The 18295-nt window shown below is 42.2% G+C and overlaps 1 protein-coding gene across 1 annotated transcript in view; it reads right to left on the minus strand.

Annotated features, from left to right (window-relative positions):
- The window catches only part of Thsd7b (thrombospondin type 1 domain containing 7B), a 706540-nt gene that overhangs the window by 511569 nt on the left and 176676 nt on the right, over positions 1 to 18295 (minus strand). Inside the window, exon 3 of the mRNA XM_027417733.2 lies at positions 12762 to 13010. Within this exon, the coding sequence (XP_027273534.2) occupies positions 12762 to 13010 (249 nt within the window). The remainder of the gene's footprint in view (positions 1 to 12761; positions 13011 to 18295) is intronic.

The raw sequence follows: 18295 nt of genomic DNA on the forward strand, positions 1-18295 counted from the left end.
TCAGTTGCCAAAGAGGAGTTTCTAAAAGGGGAGTGAGTGATTTTTTTCAAAAATGCCCTGAAATCAAATCCCCCACATTGCTCCCTTGTCAGTTCTTTTTGGGTAAATCCACCATTTACTCATGTGGTCACAACTCTGGGGTCCCTGATGTTAGTGAGAGGCTACACCTCCAGTCTCTCTAAAACTTCCACCCGCTTCCAAGGAGGGGAGTGTAAGGACTCCAAATATAGTTTACACTAGAGGCCAATGCCTCTTAAAGCAGAGCTCGCTCAATGTAACGTCATGTACCAGAGACTAAAGCCAGAAAATATCTGCCAAGCAGACTCCACCTGGAACAGAGATAGGGCTGCTCAGAAAGGAAGTTCGTCTCTAGCTCATGGCATGTTTACCCACCCTTTTCTGAGCAATGGCATTCTGACATGCAACTATGTGTTTGCTGTGAGTGACTTCAGACAACAGGGAGTGTGACAGACTTCAAGACTCAGGGAAGATATCTGTCTTCCTGTGGGATAGGCAGACTTCAGAGTTTCAGTATCTAACATGGCATCAGACGAGCAGAAGAGAGAGATGGACAGAAAGAGAGCCTCATCAAGGAATACCTGAGTCCTAAAGAAAAAGAGGCCGAGAGCAGAGGACCAAGTATGTGTCAGTGTTATAGCAGGTCAGTGAACATGTTCAAAAGTCAAGCTGGGAGAAGGCTTAGCCTTTAAGAAACACAGAAGCCACTGTGAGTGGAGAGATGCTCTAAGCCTTAGTGTCTAAGGACAGAGACCCCAAAGCAGGCTACACAGAGAGCCTTGCAGGCTAGTGTAGGGGCAATGATTTCCCAAAGGCAATGGGAAATTATGGGAAGTTTGGAGAGGATAATAGCAACAAGAGGAAGTAATTTAAGTGTTAAAATACTAACCCACAAGGGAAGGAAGAATGTAGTTAAGTGGAGAAAGGAGAGATGAGAGAGAAATCTTTATAAGTCCAGGGTAGCTAAACTGCAGAAGTACTGATAAGTGTGGAGAGGTGTAGTTGCATTCTAGATGCACTTTGAAGGTGGAAACAACTTTCTAAAAGATTAAATGCAAGATGGAAAAGAAAAGGAAGAGTAAAGAATGATGCTGCATTTCTTCCTTGCCCAATATATAAATAGGATAATTCCTTGGCACTAAATACTCAGAGGATAGAACTCCAGATTGGTGTTAAAATTCCAGATACCAGGGAGACACAATCATACATTTTAAGAGAGCAATTCAGGTCTTTCCTGTTTGTTTACTTCTAGAATCTATTTTTCTGAACCCATGAACTCATTCCTGAAACCTATTACCCATTGGTGGTCAAATCAGTATATCTGCACTAGATATAAATATTAATATTTGAGATGCTATCATTTTCAGGTGCTATATGCAGTCTAAATAACAGTTTAATAGTAATAACAATGACAATGAAAGTACAATCACCAATATTATGGGGCTGGAGATCCAGTTCAGTGGTTAAGAGTACTTGCTACTTTTGCAGAAGATCCAAGTTGAGTCTCCAGCACCCATGTCAGGCAGCTTAGAATCACCTGTAACTATAGCTGCAAGAGATTCAACATCCTCTTCTGACCTCTGTGAGCAACTGCACAATGTGCACACACACATGTGCCCACACATCCACATGCATACACATAATTAAATAAAATATATCCTAAAATTAACATTAAAAGGAGAACATGAAGCTGGGAAGCTGAGGAAGGGCAAGAGTACTAGGTGGAGTAGGAGAGAGGCAGGATGAATTGTATCAATTTCGAATAACCAAAGTATTAAGCATTGTAAAAGATACTAATGGTAACTCAAAGAGCAGTCTTTCAAATGTAGGAATACATTTCTCATAGAAAATTCAAGAGACAAAAATCTAGGTTAGGACTGGGTGACTTGGAGTCCTGGAATTAAATAATTTCAGCAGCTTGGCAATAAGGAATTCTATAACTAAAACCATCCCCTACATTGAGAAACAAAGGGAGGGGGAGTTTAAAATTCTTATTCTTCAGGCAATGAATACAGCACTCCTAAATGAGCAAAGCCAAAATTAGAAACAAAGAAGTGTTCAGTGACAATTCTTTGAAGATCTCTATCTTACCAATGTGTCATAAAGTGATTCTAACAGCCATAAGACACCAGTTCCATGGCAGCCCCTGCCTTCTGAATCTAAGCTTTGACACTTTCATAAGGCTCAGGGCTGCTTAAAATATGAGCTTCCCCTCTCTGTCTTCTAACAGCTGAGATGTGAAGCCAAGAACATGGGAGAGAATATTAAGTGATTTAATGATGACAGATTGATAGAATAATTGCATTAGTTAACAGTCATGTTTTGATTGAACACATATAGATTTGCAAACACTCCTTGAACTGAAACCCCAGCAAAAGGTATTCAAATTAAATGTGAGTGTGTATTAAAAATCAGTGCTCTGCAGTGTGACTAATTTATGATAATGTCTGTTGTCCTTTGAAAGTTGTAAATGCACTTGGAAAAGAATTAACTTGTATTTTTTTTTTTTTTTGGTCAAACAGACCATCAGCATAAGGGAACTGGTCAAGCCTTTATACATTTTATGCTCCAGTAATTTTTTATTGGATAGAGTGGGCTATTGATTATGGAAAGCTACTCTGAAGTGCAAGACTCTTTGCTCCACAGCAGATGGCTTTGCTAGCCAAACTGCACATATGTATTATTAATAGACTTCTATTGCTATGCACAGCACTTAACAGTACGTTAACTTCCTTACACTAACTGGGGAACAAATCTTCCATCCAGAAGGACTCATGAAACCACATTTACCAGTAATAGATAGATCCAATATAAAAGGTGCCAATGTCCCGAGGAAATAATTTCAAATTCTTAGAAAACTTGTTTCGTTTCTGAAACAGATTCTCCATAGTGTTCCAGGTTCCAGGATATGGCTCCTTTACTTCTCAATTGCTACAGAAATCTGTTTAATTTAAACAACTGAAACAATGCCTCCTTAAAGAATCCATTAATCAATCTGACAACTCTTTATTGAGCTTGTATTATGTGTGGGGTGTTGGGTGCAATGAGAGAACTCAATGGGGAGATATTTAAAAGATGTGATTGGTGATGTGTGTGAAGCCAGGCTGTGACCAAATCCAGACTGTGATCTCACTCCCAGCCCTCTCTGGGGGTAACACTTACAGCCAGCCATCAGAATCTGGAAAATCAGATATGCTATCAGCAGAGAACGCCTGAGACTGTGCAAGCTCTCTATAGCCATCCCCATCTGGGGAAGTTTCTACCTGATCATCTTGATTGAGCCAATTTCAGATGCTTTTGACAAAAATGCCTTTCATTGCTTCGCACACATTATTCAATAACTGTATGTGTGCAATAAAGTATATGTGCAAATTATTGTCCTCGATCTTTCTGGCACTTGAGCAGACATTCATTCACCCAGTGTTTACTAAGTATTGAATATGAGTCAAACACTTTTCTAGATGCCTTGCTCTTGCCTGGAAGTGGGGAGGGAGGGAAGGAGGAAGGAAGAGAGGGTGGAAGGCAGGCTAAACACTCATAGACAATGTGTGTATACTATTCTGTTTGGAAGAACAGTATGCAAGATTCACAGGATGAATAAATCAGTATTTTCTGTTTCTTCATTTCAGAATTATCCACCGATTAACCTCATGACAGACTGAAACAGATTTTGAAGGGAAATTGTCCCCAAAACACTTCCTTATTTTTTAATAGGCAAAGGGGGAAATAAAAACCAACCAGACCAGATTTTTGCCTACATTTTTCCTAGCATTCTAGCAGGCTCCAACAGTCACTAACAAAATTCTAGTCTACAGAGTTTACTCAAAGAAAAAAGAGTTTTATTTGGAAAATCTAAGCTTGAGCTCAGTGCTACAGTGAAATGTTAGGGAGACTTGGGTTGATCTCTGGGGTTGTGTAACAAGCAAATTAAAAAGGAATGGAGGAGCCTGGAAATGTCTCTCAGCACGAGTTTGCAGAGACAGACTTTATGCCAAGGGTTTCTAGCCTACCCATAATAAGGATAAATTCATACATGCTGGCAATGAGGAAGGAATGGAGGGTTAACAGAACCCATCTATTCTGTGCCAGTCCTGAGTATTGAAACCACATTTAATAAATTGGCCTTTCTCTGTGGTAATGTTGCATAGTCTATGTGATACCATTAGCCATGCAGCTTCTGCCTTGAAGTTTTCTGAAGAGATTTACTCTGCATTGGTCACTGTCACCATCTAATATTGCTGCCTGCTCTTCGATTTCAAACTTTAAATGATTATGTAAGAGGTTGAACAGCCATTTTCATATGAAAACTTGTCTCCCACTCACAGGTGATAGAAGTTGCTGGCAGGAAGTGTCATTTCTAATGACATATGTCTGCAAGTGACTCTTTATCAACATTCTTGTGTGATAAAGATTACAAGTTCTTCCACCAAAATGAGGTTCTCTTCATAGCTGCTTCAGAATATGGGTGTGTTGTGTTGTAGTTCTTTGAGCTGAGGAGCTTAGCGTATGACAGGCCCCTGTCCTTTGCTTTAAGACTGAAGGAAACAAGGCTGCCTCATCCTGCACAGCCCTTGGAAGCTAGGGCGTGAGGATTTAATACTTTGGATGTTAACTGGGACACAGGAAGCAGCCAAGCTCCTAGGCGTTTTTGTTTGTTTGTTGTACTTACTTTTATTGATTCTTTGTGGATTTTCACATAATGCATTCCAATCCCACTTATCTCCCTGTCCCCTGGAATCTACCCTCTGTCCTTGTCACCCTTCCCCAACCCAAAACAAAATTAAAAACCAAAAGCCAAACAAAACAAAAATAAAACCAAACACAAAATCTTGTCATGAAAGCTGCAGTACGGCTCATTGAAACACGGAGTTTACCCTTTAGTCTGTTCATCTTGACTTGCAAGTGTTCATTATCACGAGTTTTTGTTCTGGTTCAAGGTCTTTGGTTTCTGCTATGCCACCAATAATGGGCTCTTACTGGAACTCTTCTTGGATACCCTGTTGTTGGTCTATGTCATGGAGATCCTGCTGTTTTGGATTAGTAGGTTTGTTCCCTTGACATGCTCTAGCAGTTTATATGTTTCATAGATGCTGGAGTGGGTTTGGTCAGCTCCCTAGCTTTCCCTCATTGCCACTACCAAGATGAGCTCTACAGCTAGGAGCTGGGCCAGTTCTCTAGTTCTCAGGCCCTCAGACCCAGGACCCCCTCACTCATATTGCCAGGGCCAGTTCTACTGTCTTGCCCAGGCAAGGTATAGGGCCCTCTCTCCCAATAGCTGTAGGGAACATACTAGAGACAGTGGGGTGAACTCGCAGGGCTGGCTTACCTGGGATCCCCACAACAGGGTCAGCTTTAGTATGCTGCTCAGGCAGGGTGCAGGGCCTGCCTCCTTTGTGCTGTAGCTGATGTAGAGCAGTGCTAGCTCTCTCACTCTTGTAACCCAGGGCCAGCTCTCTTACCTGCTGCAGTTGGTAACAGGTATGTGTGGTGGGGGTGGCATTTTTGCCTCACCCATGCCACCACATGGCAGATGTGGAGAAACAGGGTTGGCTCTCCTGCTCTCATGTCATCATGATTGGCTCACTTGTGTCCCTAACCACAAGGTCAGCTCTTTTGTGCTTCCTAGGTGAGGTGCAAGCTTATGGTGAGGGGTGGGACCATCTTTCTCTAGTGTGTGTGTGGGGGGGGGTGAGCTCTCCCCTGAGGGGTAGGTCCAGCTCTCCTGCTGCAATATTCAGCCAGGGGCAGGACCAGCCATCCCAGGGCCAGCAAGGGCTGGGCTGGCTCAGCACAGCATAGTTCCAGTGGTCTCTTGTTAACACCTGCCATGGTCCTAGGTGCTTTGCATTATTGCATATCTTTTAGTGTCTGAGAACATAAACCAATACCCACTGGTAGAGGAACATCCCAGAGAACTCAGGGTCCCAGATGAAAAGGAGACCCATTTCTCTTCTATGCTTATCACCCACAGTAAGAATGTTGAGTGTTGCTCTGGAGCTGCGGAGAAGAGCACACAATTACTTAGGGGTTGTGTGAAGTTGCAGAAGGGAGTTTCTTGGGCTGATCTTGAGTCTGTGTCAAAACCACACCCCTGAGATGAGTTTAAGTGTATACAACGCTAACACTTACTCCATTCTAAAATGTCCTTATAAACACAACTTGACTAGACATGTAATTTCCAACATGTCCTCATTCTCAGGCGTGCCTTAAAACTGGCCCCTTTTACATTTCTTTCACACACTGGTGCTAAGGACTGACTGTGTGGTCACAGCTGCAGTGAGTCAGGAGAGCCCAGCTGGTGGTGCAGCACCCTCAACTCTACCATGGGGGGAAATACCAGTTTGCAGGTAAATCTCTTCTCCATCGCATGTTTTCTTGGGGTGTTTGTTCCCTAATTTCTCAAGTGGTTAATTCTTTAAATAATATGCCCAACCCAAATAGCCCTTGTTCAAATAAAATTTCTTTGCTAACACTATTTAATTCTGTGAGCAGTGCTGACCAAGCCCACCACAGCATTCCAGAAGTTTCTGTCTTTACCTGATATTAGTATTTTATTTTTTAACAACTCAAGCACCAAAAATAAATTTTATGTATTTTATTGTTTGTTTTTCCTTTTTTACTGAAGTCTGTCTTCATGAAAGGAGGGTCATGTGCCTATTGTGTTCTCTGAATTCCCCATAGCATTTAACCTCCATGCTTGGCACAGAACAAGAACTCTGTGTTTGTTTGTTTATTTAATGATCAAACATGTTTTCAATAGAAAAGACAGAGAGAGAGTAAAGCCAAATCACAATGTGGGGGTTTAGGCAAAACAATGTGAAGACTCACAGAACCATGCATTTTCCTGCTATGGAGAAATGGGGTGAATAAATTGTGATGTATGTGGACACTCATGAATTCAGGGATGGAGATATGGGCATTTGTATTTCTTAATAGATTTTTGTTTCCATTTCCATTGCTCACAATGAATTTTAATCACCAATGTCAAACGAGAAACAAAAGCAGATCCACAGCCTTTATTCTGTGTGGTATATCTTTCCTGTGGTAGAAGCCACAGCTCAGAACCCAGATAAATAAGAAGGGTGGCTGATGCTGAGTTTTCGTCTGTAATTCATTCATTTTTCCTGCCCCATAACCAGAAACACTAGTTAACACATCATTCTCTGCAGGCAACACTGGTTGGTACTTCTTGATTTCTCCAAGAAGCTTTCTCCAGCAGGTTCCTCATTTGAAAGGGTTCGATTTTGATTTTAAATAAATGCCAAACTCATCCATGTATTCAAACAGCAGAATGAGAGGTGCAGCTTGTCATCAGAATAATCTGCTATTTCCAGACATTAAATACCAATAGGATGAAGACCATTATAGGAGTTCACTTTGGGTGCATAAATATCATAGTCCCAACTTATTTTGCTGCTAAAGAATAGCACCCAGTGTTAAACGTGTCCTGGTATACATATCTCAACTGGGTGTCTGTCACCAGGAAAAACGTCATGACTCTCAGAGTGACATAGGAAGAGCCTGAGTGCATATGAGAGTCCCACTGTGGAGAGGTTCGATGTGCCGCGCCTTAAAGATGGCGCCGGTTTCCATCTTCCACCATCTCGAGGGTGAGCACCCTCTGGAATAAACAACTCCTTATTTGGCTTGGTCTAAGATTCAAACTTGCATCAGCAAATGCGAGCCTATCCGCCTTAGCCACGTGGCATCCTGGGGTTGGCTGGCAAGAGTGCTTTTAAGCTGTGAGCGGGCTTTCCCAGGGGTCAGAAGATTGTTTAAGTTTCCTGAGTAAACTGCTTAAGGAAGAGTCTCAGTGTTGCGTCTTCCTTGCTGGTCGAGGTGGTCGCGACAAGTGGTGGCCCGTACGGGGAATTTCTCCTCTGAAGAGAATCAGAACCTTCTGCAGCCAGGGCAGTGCACTGGTAAGTCCCAGGTAAGAGGGATAAAATTAAGGGCCCATGAAGAGGGCAGAAAATCTACAGACTGTGACTAGAGTGGTGATAAAGTTTTCCTTTCTCTGTAGGTAAAGAGAAAGGGAAAAAAAAAAAAAACACAGACCACTACTAGAGCGGTGATAAAGTTTTCCTTTCTCCGTAGATAAAGAGAAAAAGGGGGGAAAACTTTTGTGCTGTGCTAAATATGGGCGCGTCGATCTCACACCCAATTTTTGTGGCCCAAAATGAGTTGCTTCACTCGAAGGGCTTAAAACTAAAACGAAGCACCCTAGATAAATTTTTAGAGCAGGTGGACATAATAGCACCCTGGTTTGCAAACACTGGACAGCTTACAGTCCCTTCATGGGAAAAATTGGGAAGGGACCTAGATTTTGCTTGGGAACAGGGGACACTGAAGCCAGGTGTCCATTCTATCTGGAGATTATTGAGGGGCTCCTGGAGGACAAGAGATGCAGTGAGGCAGTTGAACAGGGACAGGCTGCTCTTGACTCCCTTCAGGAGGAGCGATCCGAGAAAGCTAACAGTGAGAAAATCTGCCAGAGTCTTAAGGAACTGGAGGAGATAGAGTCCTCCAGTTCCGAGGGGGACACAGAGGATGAAGAGGAACTCCAAGCACTAATAGAGCAGCTAGAGAGAACCAAAGTAAAAAGGATAAAAGGAAAACAGGAGAAGCCCGAGTTCAAAAGGTTCCTGGAGCTTGAAAATGAAAGGGAAACCCCAGCTGAAACCCAGTCCTCGTCACCTCCTTACAATATGACGGAAGGAGATGGTGGAGGCGTGGCGAAGGAGCCTCACACTGCCCTCAGGTCTGGTGGGAAGTTTGCTCAGAGTTGCGCCTTGCTTGCCTGGTACCACCAATCAAAGTTTAAAAGATTATCTCAGTTTCTAATACAGAATTGGTCATCCGAGTTTGAAGACACCATGTGAGAACTCAGGATGGCTATCGTGCATGTGAATTCCACCCAAATAGACCTATCCCTTGTGAGCGGCCTGACTTCCTAGTTGAACTCTGCTGTGGATCATTTGAAAGAGTAGGCGGGCATGGGAGCGTTAGCAGGCCTCTTGATTATGGTCTCCCTGGTCTGCCTGTGGTGTATATGCAGGATTAGGGCTACACAAAAGCGAGATGCAGCTATGATTATTCAAGTCTTTACTGCCATAGAAGCAGGGCAGTCCCCCCAGGCCTGGTTGGCCACTATTAAGAACTAAAATGCTCTCTTAAGTGGGGTGCAAGGCTAAGCACTGCACGAGGGTTTGCTTGTATGTGGCTAGGCTGCCCTTGGAAGACAAGCCTGATTGCATGAAGGTTGTACCCAAGATCCTTCCCCTGGGAAAATAGGTACGGGATGGGTTTGGGTCACCGCAGGCATAGAGTTTGTGGGTGTCACCAATACACTATCCCATGTATGCACACCAGGGATCGGGCCTCTATCTTCACCCACTCTGTTTTTTAACAAAGAAGGGGGAACTGTGGAGAGGTGCCATGTGCCGCGCCTTAAAGATGGCGCTGGTTTCCACCTTCCACCATCCCGAGGGTGAGCGCTCTCTGGAATAAACAACTCCTTATTTGGCTTGGTCTAAGATTCAAACTTGCATCAGCAAATGCGAGCCTATCCGCCTTAGCCACGTGGCATTCTGGGGTTGGCTGGCAAGAGTGCTTTTAAGCTGTGGGCGGGCTTTCCCAGGGGTCAGAAGATTGTTTAAGTTTCCTGAGTAAACTGCTTAAGGAAGAGTCTCAGCGTTAGGTATTCCTTGCTGGTCGAGGCGGTCTCGACATCCCACTAGATGATAAACCTTTTCTAAGTAGCCTTCATATTCAGTTCATTTACACATCTACTATATTACTGGCCCACAATAGTACATGATGATAAATCAAGATTCTATTCCTACATGCATGCCATTAAAACAATATGAACAATACATCCATGAGGATGATTTCCATATACACAGAAAAATAATTTTATTCTTTCTATGACTGCTAACCCCACATCTGACAAAAGGCTGAATTCCAAAATATACAAAGAACTCAAGAAGATAGTCACCAAAATGCCAAATAATCCAATTAAAAAGTAGGGTACAGAACTAAATAGAGAATTCTCAATAGAGGAATCTAAAATGGCTGAAAGACACTTAAGAAAGTGTCCAACATCCTTAGCCATCAGGGAAATGCAAATCAAAACAACTCTGAGATACCATCTTACTCCTGTCAGAATGGCCAAAATAAAAAAACACCAATGACAGTTCATGTTGGAGAGGATGTGGAGAAAGGGGAACACTTCTCCACTGCTGGTGGGAGTGCCAACTTGTACAGCCACTTTGGAAATCAGTATGGCGACTCCTCAAAAAAATGGGAATCAATCTACCACAAGATCCAGCAATTCCACTCTTAGGCATATTCCCAAAAGAAGCACATTCATACAACAAGGACATATGTTCAACAATGTTCATAGCAGCACTATTTGTAATAGCCAGAAACTGGAAGCAGCCTAGATGCCCCTCAACCGAAGAATGGATAGAGAAAATGTGGTACATTTACACAATGGAGTACTACTCAGTGGAAAAAAAAATGGAATCTTGAAATTTGCAGGAAAATGGATGGATCTAGAAGAAACCATTCTGAGTGAAGTAACCCAATCGCAAAAAGACAAACATGGTATGTACTCACTCATATACAGATTTTAGACATAGAGTAAGGATTAGCAGCCTACAATCCACACTGCCAAAGAAGCTAATAAACATGGAGGTCCCTAAGAGAGACATACATGGTCCCCTGGAGAGGTTCAAGATCTGCTGAGCAAATTGGGAGCACAGGAAGAAGGGGGAGGGAGCTAGGAGAATGAGAAGGGGAGAGGAAGAGGGATGCCAAGGACATGAGGAAACAGAAAATATGAGTCAGGGGAAGAATACACGATAACAAGAATGGGGATATCATAATAGAGGGAGATATTTTTGGTTTACAGAGAAATCAGGCACTAGGGAAATGTCTGCAGATCTACAAAGATGACACCAGCTAACTATCTCAGCAATGGAGGAGAGGCTGCCTTAAATGCCCTTCCCTGATTATAAGATTGATGACTGACTTATATGCCTTCATCCAGCAGCTGGTGGAAGTAGAAGCAGACACCCATAACTAATCACTGGTCTGAACTGAAACCCAGATGCAGAGAAGGACCAGTGAAGAGCACAGAGGTCCAGACCATGCTGGTGAAACACATAGAAACAGCTGACCTGAACATCCGGGAAATCTTGCTCCCCAGTCTGATAGCTAGAATACCAGCATGGGACTGATTCAGACCCAAGGAATATGGGTTTCTGTGAGGAAACCTCAGAAATCAGTGGGACCTCCTGTAGAAGCCCAGTATTTATCCCTAGCATAGGTGTGGACTTTGGGAGCCCAGTCCATATAGAGGAATACTCCCTGAGCCAAGACACATGGGGGTGGGCCTAGGCCCTACCCCAAAGGAAACCAAAGACACTGATGACACCCTATGGAAGGCCTCACCATCCAGGGGGAGCAGAAAAGATATGTGACAGATAAGGTTTTAGTTGGGGGGGCGGGTAGGGGAGGACAGGTAGGAGAAGGGAAATGGGGTTGTCATGTAAAACAATCCTGTTTCTAATTCAAATAAAAAAAGTTGGAAAAAATATATACATTTAGAAAAAAAAGAGTCATTTCAGTAAAATAATTAATAAATAAATAGCCGTGTATGTTGACTGATGAAGAAGGTAAGCAAGGAGTACACTAGAAATATTACAACAGATACATATCTTTGAATTTCATAATGTACAATGATTCAGAGTTAAGGAAGCTCCAGAGAGCACACAGCCACTGTAACACTAACCTCTGGGGACCTGGTGCTTTCCTCTAGGTTTTATAGCCAGCCAGATTCAGAAAACAAGAGCAACAGTTGGGTTTGTCACCCAATAATGGATTCATACAAGAAACCATTTTTGGCTTCTTTAATATTTTTTCTGGGAAGAGGAATCTCATCCTCATGTCTTCCAGGCTACAAGAATCTCTAGAAAATATCATCTAACAGGGAGTTCAAAACATCTTTCCATTCCTATAGTCTTCCTAATAGATATCCAGCCTCAGAGGACTTCTGTCATATGAGCTTGGAGTCCATCACAAACCCACTTCTAAAGAAAGATATCCTAGAGGCCTTTACCAAGTGCAATATAGCCAGGCCAAAAAGAAATTAATATCAAGATGTTAAAATCCAACTTATAAAGGATAGTGTGAGCCACTTTCCAATATCCTCTGGCTCCCCAAGGAATATGGAAAAAGAACTTGTGGAACAGACTGGCAAAGTACAGGGGGCAAAAGAGAATCAGAACTTGGGTGCTGCAAACTCATTAGCAATGCATCATCACGGAACTATTTCATCTCTTTGACTACTGATGGCCTCATTTGCACAATGAGCATGCTGTGAAGGACTATGGGCTGGTGACAAATAGTTACAAGTGTCACACCAGGTAAAAGTAGCTAACACTTTTGTCATTTACTTTGTATGAAGCACTAAAATAAGTAAATATCAACATAGATTGAGAAAACTACCGCACTCTAGGAAATCATGTAATGCCAATACTTCAGAAACAGAACTTGAACAGTGAGTTCCTTCACAGAAGACCCTGATCTTAAGCCACTGTACTGCATTGCCAATTAAAGGAGTCCTATACTGAGAAAGATTCAGTAGAATCAATTCGTAGCCATGCTTATTGATGTTAACTTTCCTAACACACTTCAAAGGAGAGTATAGCTATTAAAAATACTCAAAACTGAAATACCTGGGACATGGCTGCAGAAGTTCCGCTTCAGCAATGCAGGTCTCTTTCTCAAGAAGTTCTGGGCATTCCTGCCCACCACCAATAGCAATGTGCTTGACGTTCCGGCTCCTGCTCCTGACTCCAGGTGATAGACTCCCAGAACGACAGGTCTTGGAGCAGGGGCTCCAGGGGGACCACTCTGAAGTCTCACAATCCTTTGGCATCACACAGGGCTGGACAGTCAGTGGAAAGGAATCTTGCATGCAAAGGCTGAAAGAAATAATAGGAAAGATAATTAAAACATAGATTAAATGGATTCCGCCAGCATTATGAAATTGTTACTATGATAAAAAATTTTTAAAATCTAGTTTGAGCTCTGTGTGTGTGTGTGTGTGTGTATGTTTGTGTGTGTGTGTGTGTGTGTGTGTGTGTGTGTGTACCATGCCAATGCACACATGTGAAGGTCAGAAGACAACTTTGTGGAGTTGATTCACTCTTTCCAACATGTGGGTCAGGATTGGCAGCAGTATTTAAACCTGCTGAGACATCTTTCTCCCCCTAATTTGATAATTTAATAGAAATTCCTTTTTAAAGGAATAGGTATCCAGACAGAACAATAAAATATATTACATACTAAGAATATAAACTTATTGCAAATAGTGGGTACATGCCTGTGACTCCATCTATCTATTCAGGAGGCCGAGGCATGAGGGTATTTTGAGACTAGGAATTCTAAGTAAGGACCCATCTTAAAAAAGATTTTACTCTACTTCACACATAGCAACAAAGCTGCCACACTCTAGAGGGATGCTTACAGAAGATAGACCCTACCTTATCCCTTGCCCAAAAATGTCTCCATCATGAATGTAAACTATTATCAGTCACTGACTGGATGTGCACTGTGCTGTCTGGAAGCAGTGTTATGGGGTTGCATTTTTTTATATCCACTTAGCAGAGAGGAGAACTTGGGCTCATGGAACCTACATGATTTGTCCACTGTCAACTGAGGATAAATGAAAGCTTTTGAGTAAGCTATCTATTCTTAGAACTACTGCCATACTTTTTAAAATGGAGGATTGATTATGCTTCTACACACTATTTGGCACTTAGCAGCAAGATTTTTTCACATGTAAAATTTGTGTAAAATTAAATAATTCTGAGAGTCTTCTTTGAGAGGTAGATACACTAAAGGCTGCGATGATGAAGTGAACACCACAGGCCTTGTGTGACTAAGGAGAAGCCGAAGAGAGGGAGACAGAAGCCAGATGGGAAGGCCACCAGTGGTTAGATTTTTGAAGGGCAGATGGGAGCTCTGCAGACCCAGGAGGAACACTGCTCGTTCAGGGAAAATGTACACTTGAAACCTTAAGATAATACTACTCCACTGGGGTGTGAACGGGTATTAAGTTGGAGCCAAATGCTAAATTTTCAAAACACTTGACTTTGTGTAAATAACTTTTTAGAAATGACCGCAATGGGTGCATTTACACTATAAAAATTGACAAATGCTGTAAATCAATCTCTCTCTCTCTCTTATCATACAAGCCTGGTTGCTAAATCTTTCTAGGTACCATTGGGCAAGAGTTAAACCCCATTCGGATTTGCTGAAGTTAAAGGGCAAGTAGGAAAGTAGAGAGACAGGAAGTGGAGCATTCTTGAAAAGTGGACATGAAAAGTGAGATAGCTCATCAGCCCCTTTTAGAGCCTGAACCTAAGCTTGTTCCCAGCCTCTGTGCCAGGCACTGTGGTAGTTTGAATGTAATTGGCCTCCATAATCTCACAGGGAGTGGCACTCTTAAGAGGTGTGGCATTTTTTGAGTGGGTATGGCCTTGGAGGAAATTTGTCACTGTAGGGGAGGGTTTTGAGGCTCCCTATGCTCGGGTTACTGCCCAGTGAGTCGGTCGACTTCCTGCTGCCTTCTGGTCAGGGTATAGCTAGCACCATGGCCGCCTGCACTTTGCCATGCTCCCCATCATGATGATAATGGACTGAACTTCTGAAACGGTAAGTGAACCACCCCAATTAAATGTTTTCTTTGTAAGAGTTGCATGGTCATGGTGCTACTTCACAGCAATAAAATCTCTAACTAAGACAGGCATCTAACTAACAACTGTCTGTATCTCCAGCTATAGGAGATCTGACACACTCTTCTGGCCTCCAGAGCCACCCGCACTCACATGGATACACTCCTACTCAGACACATAGTTTGAAACAAATCTTTTCAAAAGAGGTCTGGAAAGATTTCATGTTATGGGTAATGGAACATTAATTTAATTGAGACGAAATAATTCTTAGTGGAGGAAAATCAGACTCAGGAGCATAATATACAACATATTCACTGGCATTCCTTTATTTTTGCCAATTCCTTGTTATTAGTACTCACCTTGGTTAGTCCAAAGCACCAAAAAGTTTGAGAGGCAAAGGATAATCTTCATAGAAATGTAAGCATGTCAGTGTTTGCATACCAGCTCCCAAAGTTAACAACACAGCCTGGCTGAGTACTGAGCTGTACAGAGATTTTTGTGGTGATTCCCCCATCTCTAGGCATAATGTTTCTAGTTTGTTTTTTTTTTTTAACTTGGGGTAATATGTAAATAGGAGATCTACCTTGAACAAAGCAGAAGAAAACAAGTTCATGACTGCTCACACTAGGGATCAGCTTAAAGTGAGATTTACATGTTCATATGTTTGTGTTAAGCCGCTGAGGGTTAATGTCACATTCCTAGATAATATCAGATAAAGCTGTGATCCACTGTTTCATTTCTTAAACTCCATTTAGAATGTGTTAGTTCTTATAAAATGAAAAGGACAGCACATATCATAATTCATTAATTTGATGTCATGGGCTCTGGATCTGGGATGAAATGCATGAGGAAGAACTTCCAATCCGCCTAACACAGAACACACTGTCACTCTCAGTAGGCTGTGTTAAAGGCAGTGATTGGGAAGGGCTGTCATTCTTCAATATGATACAATGGGACGCTGCTGATCGATTGACAAAACATCCTAGGATTTGAGACCAGAAATTGTTATATACTGAAAGATAAGCACCAGGATGTCAGAAGGAAGCTTTATATGAGTCTTTGAAAGAGGTGACCAATTTAAAACAAGACATTTAGAGTGGGTTCAAATCCAATATGGCCAGCATCTTTCTAAATAGATCACACACACACACACACACACACACACACACACACACACACACACACACCGAGAGAGAGAGAGAGAGAGAGAGAGAGAGAGAGAGAGAGAGAGAGAGAGAGAGAGACAGAGAGAGAGAGAGAGCACCTGGGAAGACACAGGCAAAGGCTGGGTACATGTGAGTTAAAGAGGGAGGCTTTGAAGAGAAAGAAACTCTGTCATTGCCATGGTCTTGGATGCTCAACTTCCAGAATTTGAGAAAATCAATTTGTTTTGTGTATCAACGCAGTGTGTGGCATTTTCTATGACAATGCAAGCAAAGCAATTCAGAAATCTATTCAACTACGAAGGGGATGCTGTAGCCTGCACAAATAAAAACTGACAATGCTCCAGCATATGTCTCCACAAAATTGGAACAATTTTTCAAATATTATAACATAAAGCATGTTACTGGTATACCACACAATCCTACGGGACAAGCAGTAGTTGAGAGATCTATTAGAACACTAAAGGAGAAGCTCAATAGACAGGCTTGGAAGACTAAACGCCCCAAACATAGGTTGCATAATGCTTTATTAACACTAAACTTTCTTAATGCCAATGAAAAAGGACAAATGGCTATGGAAAGACACTGGACGACAGAAAAAACTGCTGAATTGAATCAGCCGGTATACTTCAAAGATGTACTATCCTCTGTATGGAAAGCAGGACATGTGTTATGTTGGGGTAGGGGTTTTGCATTTGTTTCCACAGGAGAAGAAAAACTTTGGATACCACCAAAGTTGATCAAAATTCGAGTAGAAAAAGACAAAACTCTTGATATGGACAAGTGACAGGTATTCTACTAAGGTATATCTTATAAACTAAATAGAAACCTCCCAAAGGAAAGGGAAGTGTTTTGCTTTTATCTTCACAGGGAAACTCATCTCCAGAAGGCAAAGGACACTGCATGGGTAGACACTGAAGAAGAGAAGGTAGCTATAACCATCAAACAAAAGGAATGTGCCATATGGTAAACTTTACAGCTGTCTCTCAGAGAACTCTATTTCTCTTTATTTCCTAGTCCCTATTCAATTAAACTAATGCTGGATTTAGAGGTGGATTTGGCTTTCCTCCTCTAAAATCTAAGCGTGCTCTTTAACCAAACTTTAGAGTTTCTGTATTGTATCAAGAAACCAATTGATGTAATACAGAATAAGAGAAGAATTTGGGGACTGTCTTTGTCTTTTCTTGGCTCTTTCTTTCAAGGTGTGCACCCTCTCATAACTGTTATTCTCCCATGGTTGCCTTTTCTAGTATGCATACTTACACAAGCAAACATTTCTTTGCTAACATTTATGTTTAAGTCCCACACAGTCAATGAAGACCTGCCTGAGAGCAATCCCTGGACACCCCAGAAAGACAATGGGCCACACCTTCTCCACTGCACTGGATCCAACTTGCTCCATTTCAACTGACACTCTAGCCAAAGCTTCGGGTACTGACTTCAATCAAGTTGAGGATTTCAAGCGAGATCTTCAATTAAGCAAATCCCGTCTAACATGGACTGGATACAATCCATTCAAGACTTTCACTACACTAACATTTTCTTCCTACAGGACCCCACAAGACTATTTTCGTCCCATTTCAGCAGGAAGTAACTTGGAGGACACAAGGCCCCCTTCCTCTTTGTTGTCACTTAGGATAGTGTATATACCTAGTTAGGGATAGCTTCCTATTGTTTATGGTTGGGATTGGAAGGAGGTGTTCAGGCTTGGACACCTCTTTCAGATGACTTTAGGGTTTAGTTAAAATAGATAGTTAGGATGTGACACAATCAGATTGTTGTATCTTCTTACATTTCACCTTTATGATAGTTAATTTTGGAAACGTTACACAGTTAAGTTTTAATCTTCTTTTAGACTAAAAGGGGAATTGTAGGGGATGCTGTAGCCATGCCTGATTAGGGGCTGGCTAACCAGGTGTGCCTGATCAGGTGTGCCTGACCACATCTGCGAGGGCGTGGTCAGGGTGACATAGAGTGAGGGACCTTCAGGTGGCGGTTTCTGTTTTGGTTTCCTTTTCGGCTTGCTGTACAGACAACTGCCACATCGGCTGTTTAGGTCGCTCTGTAAGGTTTTTCCCCTAATAAATACCTTCATATTTTTACCTGGCTCCATATTGGTGTTTTCCCACATTACAACTCTATCAACTTGTGTGTGTGTATGTTTAGAAAATGGTTTTCCTTAGCTAGGTGTTGGTGGTGCACAGCTTTAATCCCAGCACTTAGCAGGCAGAGCCAGGCAGATATCTGTGAGTTTGAGGCCAGCCTGGTCTACAGAGAAAGTTTCAGGACAGACTCAAAGCTACAGAGAAATCCTGTCTCAAAATCAAAACAAAAGTGTTTTTCCTTTTCCAAACTGGACTTTGCTCT

This window comes from Cricetulus griseus, chromosome 5 (genome assembly GCF_003668045.3).
Source record: "Cricetulus griseus strain 17A/GY chromosome 5, alternate assembly CriGri-PICRH-1.0, whole genome shotgun sequence".
Lineage (NCBI taxonomy): Eukaryota > Metazoa > Chordata > Mammalia > Rodentia > Cricetidae > Cricetulus > Cricetulus griseus.